The following is a 19,711-nucleotide window of genomic DNA, read 5'->3' on the forward strand; positions in this document are numbered from 1 at the left end:
CCCCTGTGTGTGTGCACTCACCACTTTTCCAGGCTCAACTGGGGCAGCGTTACCTGCTGGGGCCATCTCTAGCTGCCCCCACTGTGACACAATGCCTGTGATGTCACAAGAGCCAGATCACATCACAGCCAGGACAGCCCCGCCCTTCATCTCCACTCCAGCTCATCGATTTATAATGGCCCCAGGCAACCAAATTGGTGGCACCCACAAAATACAGACCGAACTGGGAGGTCAAGTAGCTGAAAGACTGAAGGTGTGGCTTCCATCAGAAGCTTTTAGATGGGTTATCGTTGTAGCTTGAGAAGCTCTTCTGCTGGCACAATTCTCTGTGGAATGGATGATCTGGCTGTGGTGGGTCCAAGTGAGGGCCTCTCTACCTTCTCTATTGTTTGGGAGGAGTGTTGTTTGAGAGCAGGTGCCACGGGCCATAGCATGCAGGACATGGAGAAGACAGTGCTCTATCAGCTGTGGTAGTTTCTGCCAAACATTTCTTCTACAGCAAACACATTTCCTCTGGAAGTCAGAGCCGAGGCAGCTGAAGAGTCCATGGCAAAGAGCCTGGAACCAGAGATTCCCATTACAATCTGTACACTGACTGCACACCCTTTTTGAGGGAGTCCAGCCTGTCTGGGGGCTTCACTCAGTGCAAAAATGCCAATAAATAGTGTATTTGAGCAAATGCTTCCTCTGTTGAGTGTCTGTGCCTCACTTTAGTGAGGAATGCAGGCACTGGTACTCAGTGCTTGTGGTGTGTTGACCTTGGCGGAACAGGGAGAGAAAATCAGGACCAAAGACTTGTGGGTTGAGACAAGGACAGGGAGATCACTTTGGCTCAATTTGGGGAAACATATTTAATTTTCTACCAAACAAATCAGAGTGAGATAATGAAAAATAAACCCAAATCTTAAAATATCTTTACCATAACCCTCCCTTCTTCCTGGGCTCAACTGATCACTCTGGCCAACGCTGTGGGCCCGAACTCACAGATCACTTGGGTAGTTCTCCATGCTGGGCTGTCTGGCACAGCAGCCCTTACCTCCTGAACAGAGGAGCTCTTATCTCAGTATCAGCCAACTAGCAAAGGCAAGTGACCAGCTTCAGGATTTTCTTTACTCATGGATATCAGCCCATTTCCTTGACAGCAGATAGTTATCCACAGGAATTTGGCTTTGCAGACCTAAAATAATAAAAAGGAAGTATAAGGATCTCTGTTGAATACTGCTTTAGCCTAAGTGTTTAATAGTCTGGCATAAGATCACAGTATAAAAACCAAAATTCCACATTTGAAGACTGAATGTTCTGACCAGTTATGAGTAATAGGTATTTATAGGAGAACTGCAAGAAAGTGTAAAAAATCTAATGGTTTTAGCCCTTAGCACAACAGGAAGTACAACCACGATCACATGGTAAGTAATTTCCATGGAAACTGATAACATTTTCCATTAAACTGAAATTAATTTCAGGCTATAATCTGCTTAAGGACACAGAATGCTTAAGGATGCAGCAAGACAGCTAATGCCATATGTAGAAAAAGGAAATGGCCAAACTGTGGGTATGATTGGAGTGTAAAAGAGTGAGAGCAGGACTGAGTGTAAGAAAACTCTGTCCCAGCACATCATGTCACAGGCAGGAAATGCTCCCTGCCCTCCATTACCACCGGATCTCACTACGTGGGTTTCCCTGCAATGGACTGGGTAAATAGTGCATGTGGAATTATTGGAATTGATATAACTTTTCCAATTTTTTAATGGTTTTAGTTAACCTTTTAATTAGTTGTTAATAAGTAGTGTGTGAGGCCTGAAACGACTTTTAGCTGGCATTCAGCAGAATTTAACATAAACTGACATTGTGAGAAAATTTGGAAAATTACTGAAACTTTAGCTTTTGATAAACTAACCTTGATAGGCTTCAATGAGCAAAGCCCAGGAAGAGAGAAACGTATTGTTGAAATTGGATACAAGGAATGCAGAATTTATGGACCACATGGACATTCTGCAGAAACCAGAAGATAAAGGAGAGGCTAACAAAAACTCAGTATATATGTTGGAAAATCCCTACCGAGGGAAAAAGATACTAAAAATATGGACCTAATTAGCATGAACAGTGAGAAATTAATAACCAGTAGAGGATAGAAGACTAATTAATGAAAGGGAATTGTATAGTTTAGAACCAATGAACATTATTTCTTTGTTTGTTAAAAGTGTATACATAGGTGAAAAAGGGTTGCATCAGTGTCTGTGTGGAGGCTGGGATTCTGTCAGTCACACACACCCCTTAGCACTGTGAATAAAGTAATATCTGGCTTTCTAAGACTAAAAATGCAGTGTTACAGGATTTTATTATCCTTCCCTTGTCCATTAACTGTGCCATGGATCTCTCCCAGCTCAGGAACAAAAAGTATTGATTAACTGCCTTACTAGCCACACGGCATCCATGATTGCCAAGGCCATGACCCAGCCCCCAGAGCTTCCCTTCCCCCCTCCGTGGCCCAGGATTCACCTCCAGCCCACACAGCTATCAGTCCCTGTTCCAGCAGCACTGCAGGTTATCCATTTCCACCTTCCCCCAGCCTTTCCCAACCCCGCCATGGCCCCAGTGAGCCAAACCCACCATCAGAAAAACACCCCTGCCTGGCTCGCTCCCTAAGCCCTGCCTGGCCATCCCTGCACGTGACTCTGAGCTACAAGATGACTTCCCAGCCTGAACTCATCCTGTCTCATCACCATGAACATGACCCACGATCACCCTGCAGGGGTGGTTGAACCTGCCGAGGGTGTTCAGGCCTGCCCTGCTCCGTGGATGGGGACAGTGGGACAGACAGACTGTGGTGTCAGCACGCTCAGCTCCCAGCTCCCGGGCCTGAGGGAGCTGCCACCCCTCACTGCACCTGGGCACAAGGGTTTGCAGGGCCGTGACAGCCACATCCTGCTGCCATGGCAGTCCTTGCCAGGAAACTACATCCCAACCCACAGCATCAGGCAGCCCAAAAGGCCCTGTTGTTGCTGTAACTACAAGCTACAGGACAGGTGGCAGTGGGGCAGTCCCAAGGGAACTGGGCCAGCAGAAGTCCTCCTGTCAATTTATGGGTTGTGGAGAAGTGTTCCAATTGGTAGCTGGATTTGTTGGTTTCCCACAACTAAAAGTCACAGTGATTAGGCCTTACATCCATTTCTTCAGTTCCTTCTTGAGAAACAAGTACCAGTGAATAGGCCTGTTGGCCCACATGGCCCGAGGTATTGGGGAACATGAGATAAAAGCTGCTCCCACCAGTGATTTGTTTTGATTAACTAGTAGGGTTGTACTAACTTCCCTGGCAGTGTTCAAGGCCTAGTTGGATGGGGCTCTGAGCATGGACCCACCTGATGTAGTCGGTGGCCCCCCTGCCCAGAGCAGGGGGTTTGGAACTAGATGATCTTTAAGGTCCCTTCCAACCCAAACCATTCTATGACTTTTATGATTTCTTTGATAACTTGCATCTAGGTGGGATGTATTCATGATCTCACAGTGCAAAAAGGTAATGGTGGCTGGTTCACCAGATACACTCTCCCCATTTACCTTGCCAGCTCTCTAAACAAGTTATCACTCTGCTTATGAAGCAGGTGTGAGGTGCCAGCATCAGCCCTCAGATGAGGATGTTTTACCTACAGCAGCTCCCAGCACTTGGAAAGTGCTCAGTTTCCATAACTGGGGTGAATGGTGTCCGGCTAACCCAGTATCCAGACCCCTGGGGTGGGAGGGATGATGGTGCACTGTCTCAGCCCAGTGACATTCAATAACTATAAGTGGTACAGCTCTTGCAGCCTCCACCAAGAGCACGTTTTGTAGTTTTTAATCTAGGCAAAGTAAGGAGAAGAGCAGTCACCGCTAACGGAAATTATTCTTCCTTTTATGAGGAATGGCTTCAGGTGAAGAATTCCACTGAGTGAACATGAGTTCCCTCTTCTTTGTCTCCTCCAAAGCAACAGTAATGAACTGTGCTTTCCCTCCCTCTTTCCCTCTCTCCTTCCCTGTGCAAGTGTCAACTCAAGTATGAACAAGATGCCATGTGATAGGACACACCTCTCACATCAGAACAATCTGTAGTGGTTTTTGCAGATTCGCAGGCAGGTTATTCATACGAAGACACAGACTGGAATAAGGTGATGTGTATATGTGTATTGTCTGTTCTAGAGCTACAGAAAAACAAAGGTCACCAATCTTCCTAGCAGTCAAGGGCTCCAGAAGATGCATGCACAAATAGCAAACCTGCTATCTTGGAGATGGGACTAGAGGGAAATCCAGCTTAGTATACGGTTCAGAGGAGAGAGCATGAAAAAGGTGAGGTTTCTTGGCACTTACCCACCTGATCAAACCACTACAACTGCAATCAATATCAAATTCTCACAATCTTCCATGACTTTCATGGCTTTTTCATCCGTTTTCCCTTCAGATGATCTGAGGAAATAACCCACTTGTATTATCTTCATGTCTGTTGTGCAGATGAAGAAATGGTGCATTTGTATATGTGAAGGGGGTTCTCTTATCTCACAGGGCTGGGAGTCTGAGAGACACAAAATGGTGAACCATAGGTGCCTTTATTTTTATAGAAATAATTTAAATCTGAGCAAGAAGCACACCTTTGTCGTAACTTCAAAAGAAGTGAAAGGAAAAACGACACATCCTGTTTCTACAAACCCTTTTCCAGTAACTCTAAGGAAAGTCTTTAAAGGTTTAAGGGTTTGGAAAGATACTTACCTTCATTCATAGTCTTCCTGTTTTCCTCTGAGGTCAAACAGATTTATGTGTGAAAGGACAACCTGCACTTGATAGAGTGAAGCTATGTGCTGCTTCTTGTTTACACCAGTTCTGCAAAACTAATCCCAGAGCCTCTGCCTTTTCTTGTATTTTTAAACTCAATAAAAACACAAAGACTTGAAGAGAAGACTATATGGAACATTTTAAATGCTTCTTCAAAGGGTGATTTGCTACAGTGTTTTCTCATTAAAGTAGAGCATCTGCTGAAATAAGAAAGAAATTGTGCACAAAGCAAATGAAAATTCTGGAAAATCTAAAGTCAAGAGAGTTAATCTGAGGGTTAACAATGTTCATGGTGCAACCAAGCTCAGATCTGTCTGCTATCTGTTCCCAAGTCAATATCTTCATTCAAGGACTTCCCTCTGCCACCCTACAAATTCTTCTCAGTGGTACCCAAGTTCTGATGGGAACAAGCTCTGACACTTAGAAGTGGACAAGTAAGTCCAAGTGGACAAGAACAATCCAGTTGCATTTCCCTGAAGCTGCCCTTGAACACAGGGCAAGAAGAGGCTTCTGGGATCATCGAGGCTTGCCCTGGAGTCCAGTTCCTGGACTCAGCAGGAGACACAAGAGCATAAATCATGTTTTTCAAAGCAAACTCCCCTGTGGACCATTTACAGACTATCCTCACCTGTCCCTAGAGCCTCTTGAGCAGGAGATGGCCACCCGCCAGCTCCTCGCATGCTGACCCACTTTTCCTGAGAAATCAGCAAGGGAGAGTTTCACAGACAAGAGGAAATCCCTAAACAGCATGCAGCCCACAGAGCGGAAAGTTTTTTCTTGGGTTCGTTATGTTTTGGTTTTTTTTTTTACCCAACTTCCCAATGAATGTATTTGGCAGCTCACTGTCCCTGTCAGCACAGGATCCCAGAGGAAGCCAGAGCTGGGAGGGCTCTTCCTGCCCAGGGGAAGGCTTCCCAGGAGCGTGAGGGATTTACTAATCGCCACCTTTCACTCCCTCGTCCCTCTCTGTGTCCCACTGAAGGCCATGTGCAGTGGCAAGCTGCAGACAGGTCTGCTGGTGGCTGGCTACTTTGTGTACCTGCTGGTGGGTGCCGCGGTGTTCCAGGCACTGGAGAGGACCGCGGAGAAGCAGGAGAAAATGGCAGCTGCCCAGATGAAGGAGGCTTTTCTGCAGAGCTTCAGGCAGCTCACGGTGGTGGAGATGGAGCAGTTCATGAAGGTAAGTGGAACCCTGTGGAAGTCCTTTCTCCCTGCTCTTTCCTCATTAGGTGTTGTTTCCTACTCAGCCTTGCTACACAGGTTGACTTTCACTGCTCTCCTGATGTGGTCACTTGGATGCTTTTAGCAAACCCCTCTCCGGTCTGAGCGGGTCACTCTGAAGGTAAATACAGCTTGTGTAGCTGGACAAAACCTTGTGTGGTAGCTATTAACAGTCCCCATCCTGCAATGTCCTTTTTTTTTGGTGGGGGGGGGGGTTCTTGCCTCCTGTTGATTCAGCTCTCAGTGTGGCTGTGCTCATACACAATGGGTGGAATGGCAGGAAAAATAAGGCTGTCTGAAATGAATGACTGTGGCTTCCACTTACAACAGTGTCACTGGTAGCACCAAGGAACAATAAGGCAAGGTCTGAATGGGGGGGAGGGGGAAAGAAGCCCAAATTACTACGAGGAGAGTGGCATGGTCAGGGCTTACTTTCTGAAGATGGTGTAGAACTGAAACAGGTAGTCTGGTCAGAGGGAAAGTGTTTCTGATCACAGCACAGGGAGCTGAGAAGTACAGTTGTCTCTCCATCATCACTATTTCCTAGCTCTATCTGCTATAAGATAGAGAAAATGAGGAGTGAAAGCTCTGCGTGGAAGCATTTCCACATGGGAAACAAATGGAGCTCTTAATGGGCTTGTTTGCAAAATAATGAAAGGTGGGGAAGAACTGGTATTTCTAATAACACAACCAGCAATTCAGCCCCCTTTTCACCTACACATGCACTCTCTTCACCTTGATTGGTTTTTATGGGTATGAGAGGAGAAAAAAAAATATGAGCTTTTCAAGACAAAGAAATCTTCGTGTAAGGGCTATGGAATGATTTTTGTTAGCCCTGATTTTCTGTAACACCAGCAAAAAGGATAGTGAAGGAGGAAGCAGGGAGGAAGACTTTGCTGGTGCAATTTATTCCAGCTTGTGTGTTGCCTCTGGCAGGGCTCTGTCTTGGATTTTATCTCAATTGTTTCTTTACAAAACAGCCTGCCTTACAGATGTCCAGTCCGATCTTCTCTGTTTGCTAAAGGCAATTTTAATTATTTTAATCATTTTTTTTTTAAACTTAAATAAATTAACAGCACTTAGAATTAAAACCAAGGGAAAGAAGAGTCTGAAAATGCTTAAAGTGATAGATGACAGGGCATCTATCACTCTTGAGAGGCTTGGATAGTCAAGCCCCCTATGGCAGGGCAGTCTCAACTCACTCCAAACCATCTCTGACAGATGTTCCTCTAACCTCATCTCAAAGGCCACTTTGCAAATATGTGCATGTGTGTTCATGCATGCAGTTTGGAGAAGAGTGTATATGCCCAGCTTTGCAAATCAATGGACTTTCTCTGAAGGTAATTCTGTGACACTAACCAGAATACAGCCCTAAAATTAAATTCTGGGTGTATGTCATATGTACCCTGCCACAACTCCCCGATGCACCCCTGGCACGGATCAAAGTCACTGCTCAGTGTGCCTGTGCACAGGTGGGTGATCAGATCCTGGATCCACCAGTGCCACCTCAAGGGCGAATCCAAATCTAGCAACCAGCCATCCCATCCCTTAGTCTAGCTCTGCCACATCCTAGCCATGTATAGGATCATTTTTACCCAAAGTACTCAGCCTAAAAGAATCAAGGTCCTTGATCCCACTGAAAGGAAAAGCACTAAAAGTTCTCATAACACCCACTAAGGCAGTCAGCATAAACAGGGCAGAAGATGAACACTGAAAACCACCAACTGCTACCCAACCTTGGAGATGAAGGTGTGAGTAGTGTAGAGGATTACCACAGTCAGGTGAGTGGTACTCACAGGAAAGGAGCAGTAGTTGGATATACCTGCAGTATTCTTGCAGCATGTACTTCAGAAAAGCAGTCATGATGATACCAAGCTTTGCCTTCTCTCCCAGAACCTGACTGAAGCCATTCAAAATGGAGTATACCCTGTTGGAAATGAATCACGGTTTGAAGAGAGCAACTGGGATTTCAGTAACTCCTTCTTCTTTGCAGGCACAGTTGTCTCCACAATAGGTAGGTCTAATGCTTTTCATTTATGTGTGCTTCATGCGTGAATGATGCTTATTACCTCTGGTTATTAGGACATGAATGGATAATACTCTCCAGGATAAAAACTCCAGCCCTTCATTGTCACTGACAGTAAGCAGCCATGGACTTAGTCCTTACCACTGCACAGCTCTTCGTGCATTATTTTGACTTGTCCAATAGCAGTAGCCTTTCATATTATTTCCCACTTGTTTCTTCTTTTCAAGCCATCTGTTAAAATGTTTGCTCTGCTGACAGTTGTTTGTGGGAGATCACTTTCCTGGTCTTTACTCCAGGGTCAAATAGGCTTTAAATCTGAGAGTGCTGTAAAGGATAAAAAAAAGGTAGGAAGTAAGTGAACCCTGCTGGGGCATGGGCACTGTCTCAATAACCTGTCTTGAGCTGTTAATTCACATATTGAATTAGTAATATGCCAGGAGGAAAAAAATGGGAAGAGTGAAAGGCAGATAATGAGACTTTTATGCTGCTGCTTCAAGCTGTTCTGACCTTTTCAGGGCCTGCCTGCTCCTACCTGCTTCTCCCTTTCTCTCAAATATGCATCCCAAAAAGTGCAGACCTGCCAAGCTTAAGCACAAAATCCATACTGTTGGCACCTGCTTCACACTCTCATGAAGTGGAAGTTAAATCTATGTTTTTGCACAGTGAAGCTGAGGCCTCCCTCCCCCTACACCCTAAGCACAGCTGCTCCATGAGTGTTACATATTACAAAGGCCCAAATGTTGTCCCAGCATCATGGCAGGTGTTTAGGTGTTGCATAAACCCATGCGGAGATCTCCTGCTGTAGAGGAACAACAGGAAAGTCCTTGGCTCTGTGCAAGTGCTGCAAAGCAAGAACTAAAACATCTCTCAATTAGAAACACTGTTTTCAGCACAAATCCAAAGAAGAAAGTTAAGATACCCCAGCCAAAATAAGCACACCTACCCCTCATTTCATGTACCATTTACATCATGCCCAAGTCTCACACTATCCAATACATTTTCAATACTCACCACCATTCTTCCCATCCTTTGATATAATACACAGATATCATTCCCTTAGTCTATGGATTACCCCTGTGAAATGTCTGTAAAATGCCCATAAAGGTCCAGAGATGTCCACAAAATGCCCAGTGAGTTCATTTAGGCCATGACTTTGGGCTCAATCTGTTGTGGTGGTCACTCAGGACAGGAGAGGAGCTGTGTTAGGTAGAGTTACTGATCACCAAAGGCAGCTCAGGTTGGGTCACTGCTGCACTTGCACTGCTTCTTGCAAGCCTTCTCCACTGGTTCTGGTGGTTCCTGCTATAGTAATTCCCATAATATGCAACTCAGGTCCCAGGTTACAACAATATATTTCCTTTACAATCTCCGCCCCGGTCCCTTTGAGCCAGGTCACGTGGTTTAACATTGCAATGAACACTTCCTTTTGCCTCTGCTCCAGCTTGGATTTATCCACAGACTGAGGTCCCTTAGGGTTGTACCTGCTCCAAGCGGAGCCTTATCCGTGAGCCACAGTCTCTCCAGAGCTGTACCTGCTGCAGCATAGACTTATCCACAGCCATAGTCACCTTGAGGTGCACCTGCTCCAGCATGGCCTTATCCATGGGCCTCAACACTTTCAGAGCTGTACCAGCTCCAGCATGGCCTTACCCACAGCCACGGTCCCTTCAGAAGTGAACCTGCTCCAACATAACCTCACACCTGGATACAGTCCCTCCAGGGGGTGCCCTGTTCTGTCATGGGTTTATCCATGGACACATGCTTTGAGCTGCTCCAGCATGGACTTATCCACAGCTACGGATGATCCAATGTACCTGCTGCAGCGTGGACTCATCCCTGGGCCACAATCCCTTCACAGGTGCACCTGCTGTGGCACAGACATAGCCACAGGCCCTTTAAGATGGACCTGCTCTGTCATGGGCTTATCCAGAGCCACAGATGCTTCAGGGTGCCCTACTCCCACCTGGACTCATCCACAGTCCCTTTGTCTGTGAACTCAGGTTCACTGGAGTTCCAGCCTGCCCATGAGTGGCACAGGAACAGCCATCACGCTGAATGTGTCTCACTTCCTTCTTCTTCCCCCAGCTTTATATGCTGAGCATTACACCAGATGGTCTGGAATGTCCCTTTGGTCAGGTGGGGTCACCTGTCCCGGCTGTGTCCCCTCCCAGCTCCTTGTTTACTTCCAGCCTCCTCCTTGGTGGGGTGGGGTGAAGAGCAGAAAAGGCCTTGACTCTGTGCAAGCCCTGCTCAAGAATAACCAAAACATGGCTTAATTAGCAACACTGTTTCTGGCACAAATCCAAAGCACAGCCCCATACCAGCTGATGGGAAGAAAATTAACTCTATACCAGCCAAAACCAGTGCAGGAACACCGGCTTTCCCAGGAAGGGTACAAATCTGCCTGTTTCTCTGCACCTTCACCACAAAGGTGTGTTGTGACGGCGTGTCAGGTACTTCTCTTCACCAGCTTTTTTTTTCCATGAAAATGGAATATTTCTGCAACAGGAGCACAACACAACTCATGCATTTGGGATCTTGTAGACAAAAATAATCACTCAGTTGTTTTATTTGTCTTTTCCCCGAAAAGAAAACATTGCATTTTCCATGTAATGCATGCCTTGAGATGAACTGTGCTTGGGAAATGCCTTTTCCCAGGGTCACTGATAGAGTAAGGACAAACACAAAGTGCAGTACTCTTGCACTCAGGGATGTACCTCATGGGGTCGAAGAGTCTCCAGATCATTAAAAGACATGTTTGGAGTTGTTCCCCTACTGAGATAAATCTTCTTTTAGTAGGACTTTAAGACAAATATCTCTGTGGCGTGAATAAATAAGCCACCACTGAGATCTGGACTAATTAGCACCATCTATTCCAATGCACACTGCACTCCTTGAGACTGGAGCCAGTATCTGGACACACCAGCTTACTGGGATTTAGCCAGAGAGGTCACTAACATACAGGCAGATCAACAAGAAGCTAGAAATGGCTGCATGTGATTCCAACAGCCTGGGACTCCAGCCTTGATATCTTCCAGATCCTCAGACTTCTGTTTTCTGTCTTTCCATGTATTTGTTGCAGGACAGAGCACATTTCCCATAGCTGCTTCTAGATTGAACTTTTGTTCCCACTAAGTCTGTGCTGGGTGAATCACTTCATCTGCTTACTGCCTTTTTCAGAGAAGAAAATAATTCACATGTCCTGAGAAGTGCCAACCACATCTTTTGGGGTCACAGGCAGGCTGGATTGGGGGTAGGGTTGAACATGACTGTGGACTGCTCCAGTACGCTGGAATATCTTCTCTAACCAATCTTTTTTTCATAGGCTATGGCACGTTACATCCCAGAACTGTTGGGGGACAGATCTTCTGTGTGTTTTTTGCTCTCTTTGGAATCCCTCTCAACATTGTTTTTCTGCACCGTGTTGGTAAGATGCTCTCACTGCTGTGTAAAAAGCTGGGGAAATTCCTGTATGAGAAAGGAATGAGAAAGGTAATTGTTTCTACTTACTCAGGTACAGTTATATGCTCAATTCTAATTTTTCTTTTTCTCAAGTTTTATGCTGCCTTATCCTCTAATTTATTTGTTCTCATGCTATGTTAGATGTGCTAGGAGAGGGAGAGACACATTCTTCACTCACAGAGCTAAGCAGACATGGCAACTGCAGAGATATTCAGAGAAAGGGATGCATTTTATCTTCCCATCTAAATGCAGACATCCAACCCCCTTCAGCAATCAGTGGAGAGAGTGGGCATCCCATCCCACTTCTCCAGACACTTACCTCGGGACCTAACACTCTAGGGGAGTACATGCCTCCCTTTATAACCAGTAAAGATCATTAAACATCTCACCATGAGGCAGCAAAAAGCAGGTGAGCTGTGAAAAGCTGTTAAAAGTAGGTGAGCTGCAGAGTTTTTAATGAATATTGACTCAATGAATAGCGTGTCACTGCTCCTAACTCATTACACAGTCCTTTACTCCCTCTCCACCCTTGACTTTGGCAATAAGGAAGCATCAGGCTGAAGTTGTTCATTTGAACCCAGCTGCTGAAAGGTGAGGAGACACCTGTAAAGGGCTAGAGAACAGGATGTGTCTTGTCTGGTGTATGTCCCAAGTTATTTGCAGCTCCTCCCTTTCTCTCACCACTGCTGAGGAAGTGAGAATAGCTTTTCTGTGTCTCCTACTGTTCTCTTTCAGGATAAGGTATGAATGCTACAGATAACCCTGTTCAGATTGCTGAATTTCTTGCCATATCTGACAAACTTAAATAGAAATTAGGGCTCAGATACAGACACAAGCAAATGCACAATGCATGAGGACATGGAAAATTATCCAACAGTTGCCATTGATTTTCAGGCAATCTGGACTAATAAAAATCTATACATGAAATATATGCACACCTGGTTGATAAATCTTAACATATAATGAGTCTTTTTCTCCAGTCAAGGCTTCTTCATGACTGCTGGGAAGTAGAATGGTTCAAAAGTCACTGTCCAGGACTTCTTTATCAGGCATCTCATTAGTTAAAGGTCTTCTTGTAGTAAGATATTCACTGGGTAGGAGAAAAGTTGTGGCACTGATGCAATGAGAAAAAAAGTCAATAATCAAGACTCTTGAAGATAATACTGTCAGAAATGGTGCAAATATTTTTTATAAAAAAGTCCGTTTTCCCAGGCAAATTTAAACGTCTTTAACTGGCAACCCTGAATGCCTAAACATTAAAAATGATGTAGTCTAATGATAAGTGGAAATAGTCTGACTCCAGAAAAATCATTGGATAGGAATTTCTCCTATGCTTATGGTCATTGATACAATCACATAAAAGACTACATCTTCCAGGGCTACTGTGGACATGCAACACCCATAACACATGGCTTCCCCCTGCTCCCAAGCAAGGCTGGGGTGCTTCCAGAGGAAAAGCACTCAGTAGAAATCCTTTTGTCCCTGTGGTCCTAGATAGCCACCCACTTTGAACAGCCACCACTATGTATGGCCTACTAGCGTGTCAAATCATAATTATAATTGAACTGGTTTATTTTTCAGAAGAAGATCAAATTTCTGACCCTTTTGTTCTTCCTGGCAACGGGGATCCTAGTTTTTCTGTGCTTGCCATCAGTCTTCTTCCAGATGACAGAGGGCTGGTCCTACAGCGAAGGAATTTACTTTGCATTTATCACCCTCAGCACCATTGGCTTTGGAGATTATGTAGTAGGTAAGGTTGACTGCAGAGAGGAAACACATCAAAACAGCAGGTTTATGACTGTGATTCCCATGGGTTGACTGCACAGGCCACCAGTGTGCTGTAGAGACAAATCGTCAGCAGGAGTCTTTGACTAGTCTTTGCCTTGTGCTATTCTGGGGGAAAAACTCTTTTCTCAGGGATTTTATGTGCTGACAAATATAATTAAATGAGGTGCTTTGGGATGCAAAGAAGACAAGTATTTTGGTGAGGAAGGGAGAAGTGTAAGGGGAGAATTCAATGAGCTTGGCAATTTGTACACACCAAAAGGGAACAGTTAGAGACAGTCATACAAAACAAGGCACATATCACTGCTTTAGCTATCTAAGACTTATGTTTCAAAGTGTAGAGTAAAGAAATAAGTGATCACATTTCAGAAGACATGATTTTACACAACAGATGGAGAGGTGGAAATCCCAGTCATGGGAAAGTGAAGAAATCTACTCACTCTTTGAGAAGTGGGCCTAAAGATATGTATCACTGCAAAAGTGGCCTTCTTTGATCTCCTGAGCATCTCTGAAGGTTCTCTTGTCTTCACAAACCAGAGCTTAGGACTTCCCCTGAAGAAAAACTGTTTAAGATACCTTCAAGCATTCCAGAATGCTTCTCAAAATGCTTCTGTGGATCTGCTGACCAAAATACACTCTCCGAGGAATTTCCAGAGGAAGTCCAAAATGTTCACCAGGAGCCAAATCAGTGTCCACAGAAGAAGCAAGCAAACACCTGGACTCCATGGAGAATCAAAGATTTCTCTACAACCATCTGTCCTGCCAGCATCTTGCCAGCCTGAACTTCTCCTCAGTGGGGATATGCAAAGGAAGCTGTTTAGTTAATACTGTGCTGTCCCTACAGAGAATCTGGAAGCCTCATGTTCCTTTCTGAGGGACAGAAATCCACCACAACCTCTACAGCACTTTCCTCCTCTGCAGCCATATTACTTTACAAATGCAATTAATTGTATTTTAATTTTTTTGATTGTTATTTAAAAATAACAATTAGATAGGCGTCCTGGCTTTATGATTTCACCTTCATTAGGATGACTTAACTGGAGCTGAAATATTTTTCCCTGCCAGTATTTATCTTAATTTGCCTTAACAATAGTAATAAAATGGTGATAGGTTTAATGCTTCACATCTTCACAGTGAGGCAAGCAGAATCAGTGACTGCTCTGAGTGTCAGGCATTGCTTACAGATGACAAGTGGTTTTGTGCTGGCCAAGCAGAACAGAATAGGTTTGAGTTTATTTGCATTTTAGTAATTCAAAACTGTTTTGTAGCTAAGGCTGTTTTGGGTAGGGAGACACGCTAGGAAGGTGGCAGAACCTGGATTTAACTGTTTGGAATATATGTGCATATAGGTGATACCTCTAGGATGAAACTCCCTGTGGGCTGTTAACCAAATATGTGCCCTGCTCAAGTCCAGTTTTGAGCTAAAATTATAAAGACATTGCCAGTTGCTTTGCTAACCCCACATCTTGAACTTCGGATAAGAGCACCAGGAGATGCTTTGTACCAAGGCTGAGAATGTCTCTGCCAACTCAACTCCAGCAGAAGGAAAAGAAACAACTGTTGGATATCTATCCATGAGGACAAACCTGCCCAGTCCTACCCCATTTCCAGAGCTCCTGCATGACAAAGAACAAAAATCTTGCACATTAACCTGTGCAGTTCAGAGCACTGCAGGATTTGACAAGAGTTGCCAGCATCCTGACTCCTTCCACACAGGTTCTCAAAGGGAAGTGATCCACCAGGTTTGTGGTGATCTCCCTGTCCATGGACATGGCTGTGTCACCCCTGGCAGTGACTTGGAGCACTCAATAAGCAATATCACCAAGTTTTCCTGCAGATGCCAGTGCCACATCATCTGTATCATGATGATAATGTTCTGTGGGACCAAGTTCAGTAGGAGCAAATGCTTTGTCGTGTGTTGGGGGTAGATTGCTGATCAGACTAAATGACCCACACAGAACAGCGAGTGTGAGATACTGGCTGATGCTAAGAGGGTTGGACTGCATGAAATGAGCTTTGGTTCACTGGTTTCCAGTGCAGAAAGTTGTGTTCTTGGCATGTGTCAATGACTTCTCATCAGTCACCTAGCTTTTTTAATGGAAAAAAACCTGAAACCATTGAAAAGTAAGGTAGAATTGCAAATACTCTCTTTGTATGAACACAGGTACCTATAATTTAAGGAAATATTTACTAGGTTGTAATCACACTCTGTTAGAAATACAGAGAATTACAATAACCCAGGTAGTAATGGTTGTGTGATTATAGCAGCCCACTGTGCTCTGCTTTTTATGCTTTGGGAGTTTGGGAATATTTCCAAGATAATACAGTATAATTTAACACTACTTCCCACATAATTGCATTTACCTGTAAATGCAGCAGTTGAACCAGGAGTGATATGCTATAAGGGGAAAAAAATATCCTGCTCTCATGCTAATTCACCTCAATCACAGAATCATAGAACCATGGAATGATTCACTTCAATCTCAGTGTGTCTTTTGACAGGCCAGCATATTTGTGCTAGCATATATCAGTTTACTGCAACAATAAACACAAAAAACCATTGCTCAGCCTTAATCTAATGCTGGAGAGGTGAGAGTCTCCACTACAATGAAAAAGTCACCCTGAAGTTCTCAGTGTAAGATATATTGATGAATTCATTAAACTGTTCCACTTTACTTTGGCAAGGCAATTTTAACTTGTTAATTTTCTTCTTCTTTCTCTCCCCTTATCTTCAGGCAAACAGTCTGGCAGGAATTACTTTTCCTACTATCGAGTGCTGGTGGCCATTTGGATTCTTTTCGGCCTTGCCTGGATTGCTCTGCTGTTTAATTTATTGACAACGGTACTAGAAGATACCGAAAAAATAATTGTCAAGGATCTCCAGCAAATTGGAAAGGTGAGTAAGGACAATGGAGCAAGCCAGCAAAGAAGATGCTGGCCTGTTCAGTTTATTCCAGAAGAAGAACTACTGCCACCACGTGCTGGAGGGGATGCACAGAAAATGGAGTCGTTAACAGCAGATTCTGAACACACAAACAATGAAAAAAAATAGTTTTCTAACAGAAAAACTATTGCCATAACATATAAGAGGTTGAATTCTTCATCGGAGAGTTGATAGTTAGTTATTCTAAAGAAAATCCCATGGAAATAAAATTTTTCCTGCCTTTTGCTGAGATATGACTTTTTAGAACTCAAGACTCAAAGTTGCACAAAGCCTGAATATTAATGGTAAGAAATTTGCTCCTCAATTTGCAGCTGGGTTGTGCTAACAACCTGAGAACTGCACTTGCTTTGCAATGTGTTTTTAAGGTGCTTTCACAAAAATGCAGAGGAGGGGCACGGTGGAGCTTGTTGGCTCTGTTTGGATTTTGCTGCTTGCAAGAAATCATATCTCTTCCAGGAACTGACATGCACAAGCTTTTCTGAGGCATTGCATAGCACTTTTGGAAGAAGAAATAAGGATATATATGAGAAATAAATAACTGAATAGATGCCTGATTTGAGCCATCATATTGGATAAAGTGTTGTGGTCTGAAAGATGTGTTTAAATGGCAAGATCTGGGCTCAGTTCAAAGACATCAGAAGCATCTAATGGACAGGGTTATGAAAAGGTTAGCATGCTGGAAATGATTCATTCTACCTCTTCCTGGTTTATACTAAGTTGAATAAAGGCAATTTTACCTTTTATCCCTGTGGCTCTGAAAACCCTTTCTGACGGTGTTTATGAAGAGCACATAAACCCATGTCTTGAATTCAAATGTTATAATAATTTTATTCCATAAGCTTTTTAGAAGAACAGAGACCAGTTTGAAAGGAGGAATCCTCACTGCCTCAGGGCCTTGCTGCTATGTTTGTATTGCATAGGAACCATGAAGTCATTCTGAGGGGCTGTAGCTTTCCAAGTGTGAGTGGTGTCTAAACCTTCAACCAGGTGAAAAAAAAAGGATGCTGGACCTGGGCATGGTTTTTCAGATGTACTGTCTGGCTTGCAGGCCACCTCTGGGGGAAGACTCTGACCTTCAAAGGCTCAATCTATGTGCCATGTGCCTTCCGTGTGTCAAAAGTGCAGGGAAACCCAACCCTGAAGCACTGGGAAAGCAGCTGGGGTAGCCACAGTCATAGACACACGTCCCATGGGTGTATATGGTCACACCAAAAGTCAGCCTAGTCCAATACCCTACCTCTGATCATGCCTCCAAAGAATGTAAGAAAGAGGCAGCTCTGCCATGACCCAGCACTGGGGTCAAATCCCTCTTCCAGTAGCTGGGGGCTCGAGGCTGCCCAAAAACAGGTGGTGGGGTCTCTGTACATCAAATCCTATGAACTTGCCCACATACTGAACTCACATCAGCGCCCACAGGACCCACCCAAGGCAGTCCATAGCTTTAGTACACAAAGTGCCTCTCTTTGACGGTGTTGAACACGACAGGTTTTGTGAGCCACTCAAGCTCCTGTTTTGTCAGACTGAATAACTGTTCTTTGATCACCCTCTGGGTGTTAGTTACAGCAAGAGCAGTCCTTGCCAGAGTTATTCCTGTAGGAAAGGGAGAATAAATTACAGCTATAAAGTAATTTCAGGTCATAAAGATGCAATCTGCCTTGAAGTTGGAATCTAACTGTTTCAGTCAAACAGAATCATGCTTCTGCCAGAACAGTTCTGCTGGTTCAAGACCTGGCATGTAAACTGACCAAATATGTACTTTCTTTCCCTCCACAAATTATTTTCCAGTGTTAGCCTCAAGGCTGACTTCTCACCTCATATGTCTCACTGTCAGTAAACCTTTCTGAGGCAGCAGGAGCAAGAACTGACTGAAATTAGGGAAGGGTATCAAGGGTATCATAGACACAGTGGTCCTTGTGCAAGCTAGAATCGTATTGCTGTCACAGGGCAACACCAGAGCCAGGCAGAGAAAGCTGCTGAATGCTCCCAGGCAGGGATCTCTTCACATCTCTGTTTTCCCTCTGACCGAGCAGTGACCCACATTATTATTTTCCAAGTATAATTTTTTCTCTTCTTTTTTTTTTTTTCCCCCCATCCCTTCTTACAGGGACAATTAACCCCACTCCCAGTCTAATGGAGGTACTGTCAGGGCTGGTTTAGGGTGGGGTGGTCCTGCCTTGGGGTGAAATAGTCATTTTGCACAGCCTCTCATAATTCCTTCCATGCCCCCCCAGACCCAATGAAGGGTTTTCTTCAACTTCTTCCCATTGTCCCACTTGCTCCCTGTTGTGACAAATAACAACCTATCAACCTAGCTCTAGAACAAGCTGGTGATGTCCCATTGCAACACAGAAGAACTGAAGATGCTTTTTTCAGACATTTCAGGAAGGCCAAGAGGGACATCCCATGGGCTCTGACTGTAAACAGCAAGCACAGAGCCAGGCTTTGCTGCAAAATAGGACAAATTCTCTTTCCTTTGCACTGGTGGATGTTTAAAAATAAGCCCTGAAACCCAAGCACTTCCCACTCTCAAGAGTCCATCTGCCCTGTGCAGTTACTGCCATAGGGGGCAGGTGATTCACCTTTTAACTCGTTCCTCTTGCCACACTTCCCAGGTAAGGATGCGGCACAGAGGGACTGGAAAAGTTACCCAGGGATGGGGGATGCAGGAAGCATTAGCCAGGAATGCCCATCATGGGGCTGTCCTCCTTCGGGCACCAAGAACTGAGGTGTCCCTTCAGCTGTAGATGCCAGCCTGGGAACACAGAAATCCACATACACAAGGAGAAGCTCAGCTGCTCTGAGAAAGAAGACCGGTCATTCATAAATCCTCAGCCCCGCGGGGAGCCCTTTTGAAGAAGGGTCTTAGCTTTGCTGCTCGTGCCCTCTCGTGGCTGTGTACCGCAGACCCTCTCCCTCCGCGTTCCTGCCAAGTTTGGGTAGTTTTACTCCACCTCCCGCTGTGCTGTTCGGGTTTTGTCAGTGGGAGCCGGAGGAAGCCACCCTGTATTTTTATCGAGTTCATACGAGCTTGCTAAGGGCTAAAAACATGCCTCATTCTCCAGAAGGAGATGGGGATGGGCACCTCAAACCGGTCCAGCCAGGGATCCTGCCTTATACCCACACTGAAACAGCTTTGTGGAGGTCAGCTGGGAATGTGACGGCCTTCTGTCAGCAAACCACCCTCACTGGCAGCATGCAAGGTGCCAGTGAAGTGGAGTACACTCCTATCACATGCCCCACGCACGACCTTCCCGTGCATAACATCTGCTGCAGGATCGAGAGGCACATTCCCACCACCTGTCCCACAGTGAAAGGGATCAATCTAGAAAAAAAATGTACAAAAAATCAGGTTTGGGTGCAGGCTTTGGGGGCAGGGTGAGCTGGCCCAGGCTGTGGTAGCCTGGAGGGCAGGCAGGGTCCCATGCAGACACGAGGGGTAGAGATAGGAGCTGCTGATATGTGGAAGAAAGAACCAG

At 44.8% G+C, this 19,711-nt stretch overlaps 1 protein-coding gene and 1 long non-coding RNA gene across 3 annotated transcripts; both read left to right on the plus strand.

Annotated features, from left to right (window-relative positions):
- The first annotated feature begins 43 nt into the window (after nucleotides 1–43).
- Nucleotides 44–679, plus strand: LOC116788477. The gene is made up of 2 exons (XR_004357646.1): nucleotides 44–235; nucleotides 500–679. It is a non-coding gene; the product is annotated as an uncharacterized LOC116788477 (long non-coding RNA).
- Nucleotides 680–3,677: 2,998 nt separating this feature from the next.
- LOC116788925 (potassium channel subfamily K member 16-like) lies at nucleotides 3,678–16,978 on the plus strand. 2 transcript variants are annotated; one of them, XM_032692163.1, is made up of 5 exons: nucleotides 5,626–5,977; nucleotides 7,912–8,032; nucleotides 11,370–11,536; nucleotides 13,088–13,256; nucleotides 16,027–16,978. In XM_032692163.1, exons 1-5 carry the CDS (start codon nucleotides 5,783–5,785, stop codon nucleotides 16,341–16,343), a joined length of 969 nt encoding a protein of 322 aa, XP_032548054.1. In that variant the 5' UTR covers nucleotides 5,626–5,782; the 3' UTR covers nucleotides 16,344–16,978. The 2 variants fall into 2 exon arrangements, with proteins under 2 accessions (XP_032548055.1, XP_032548054.1); XM_032692164.1 differs by lacking the exon at nucleotides 13,088–13,256 and having other exon boundaries at nucleotides 3,678–5,977; nucleotides 16,027–16,249.
- The last annotated feature ends 2,733 nt before the right edge of the window (nucleotides 16,979–19,711 follow it).

The sequence above is a fragment of the Chiroxiphia lanceolata genome, chromosome 6, assembly GCF_009829145.1.
Source record: "Chiroxiphia lanceolata isolate bChiLan1 chromosome 6, bChiLan1.pri, whole genome shotgun sequence".
NCBI classification, from domain to species: domain Eukaryota; kingdom Metazoa; phylum Chordata; class Aves; order Passeriformes; family Pipridae; genus Chiroxiphia; species Chiroxiphia lanceolata.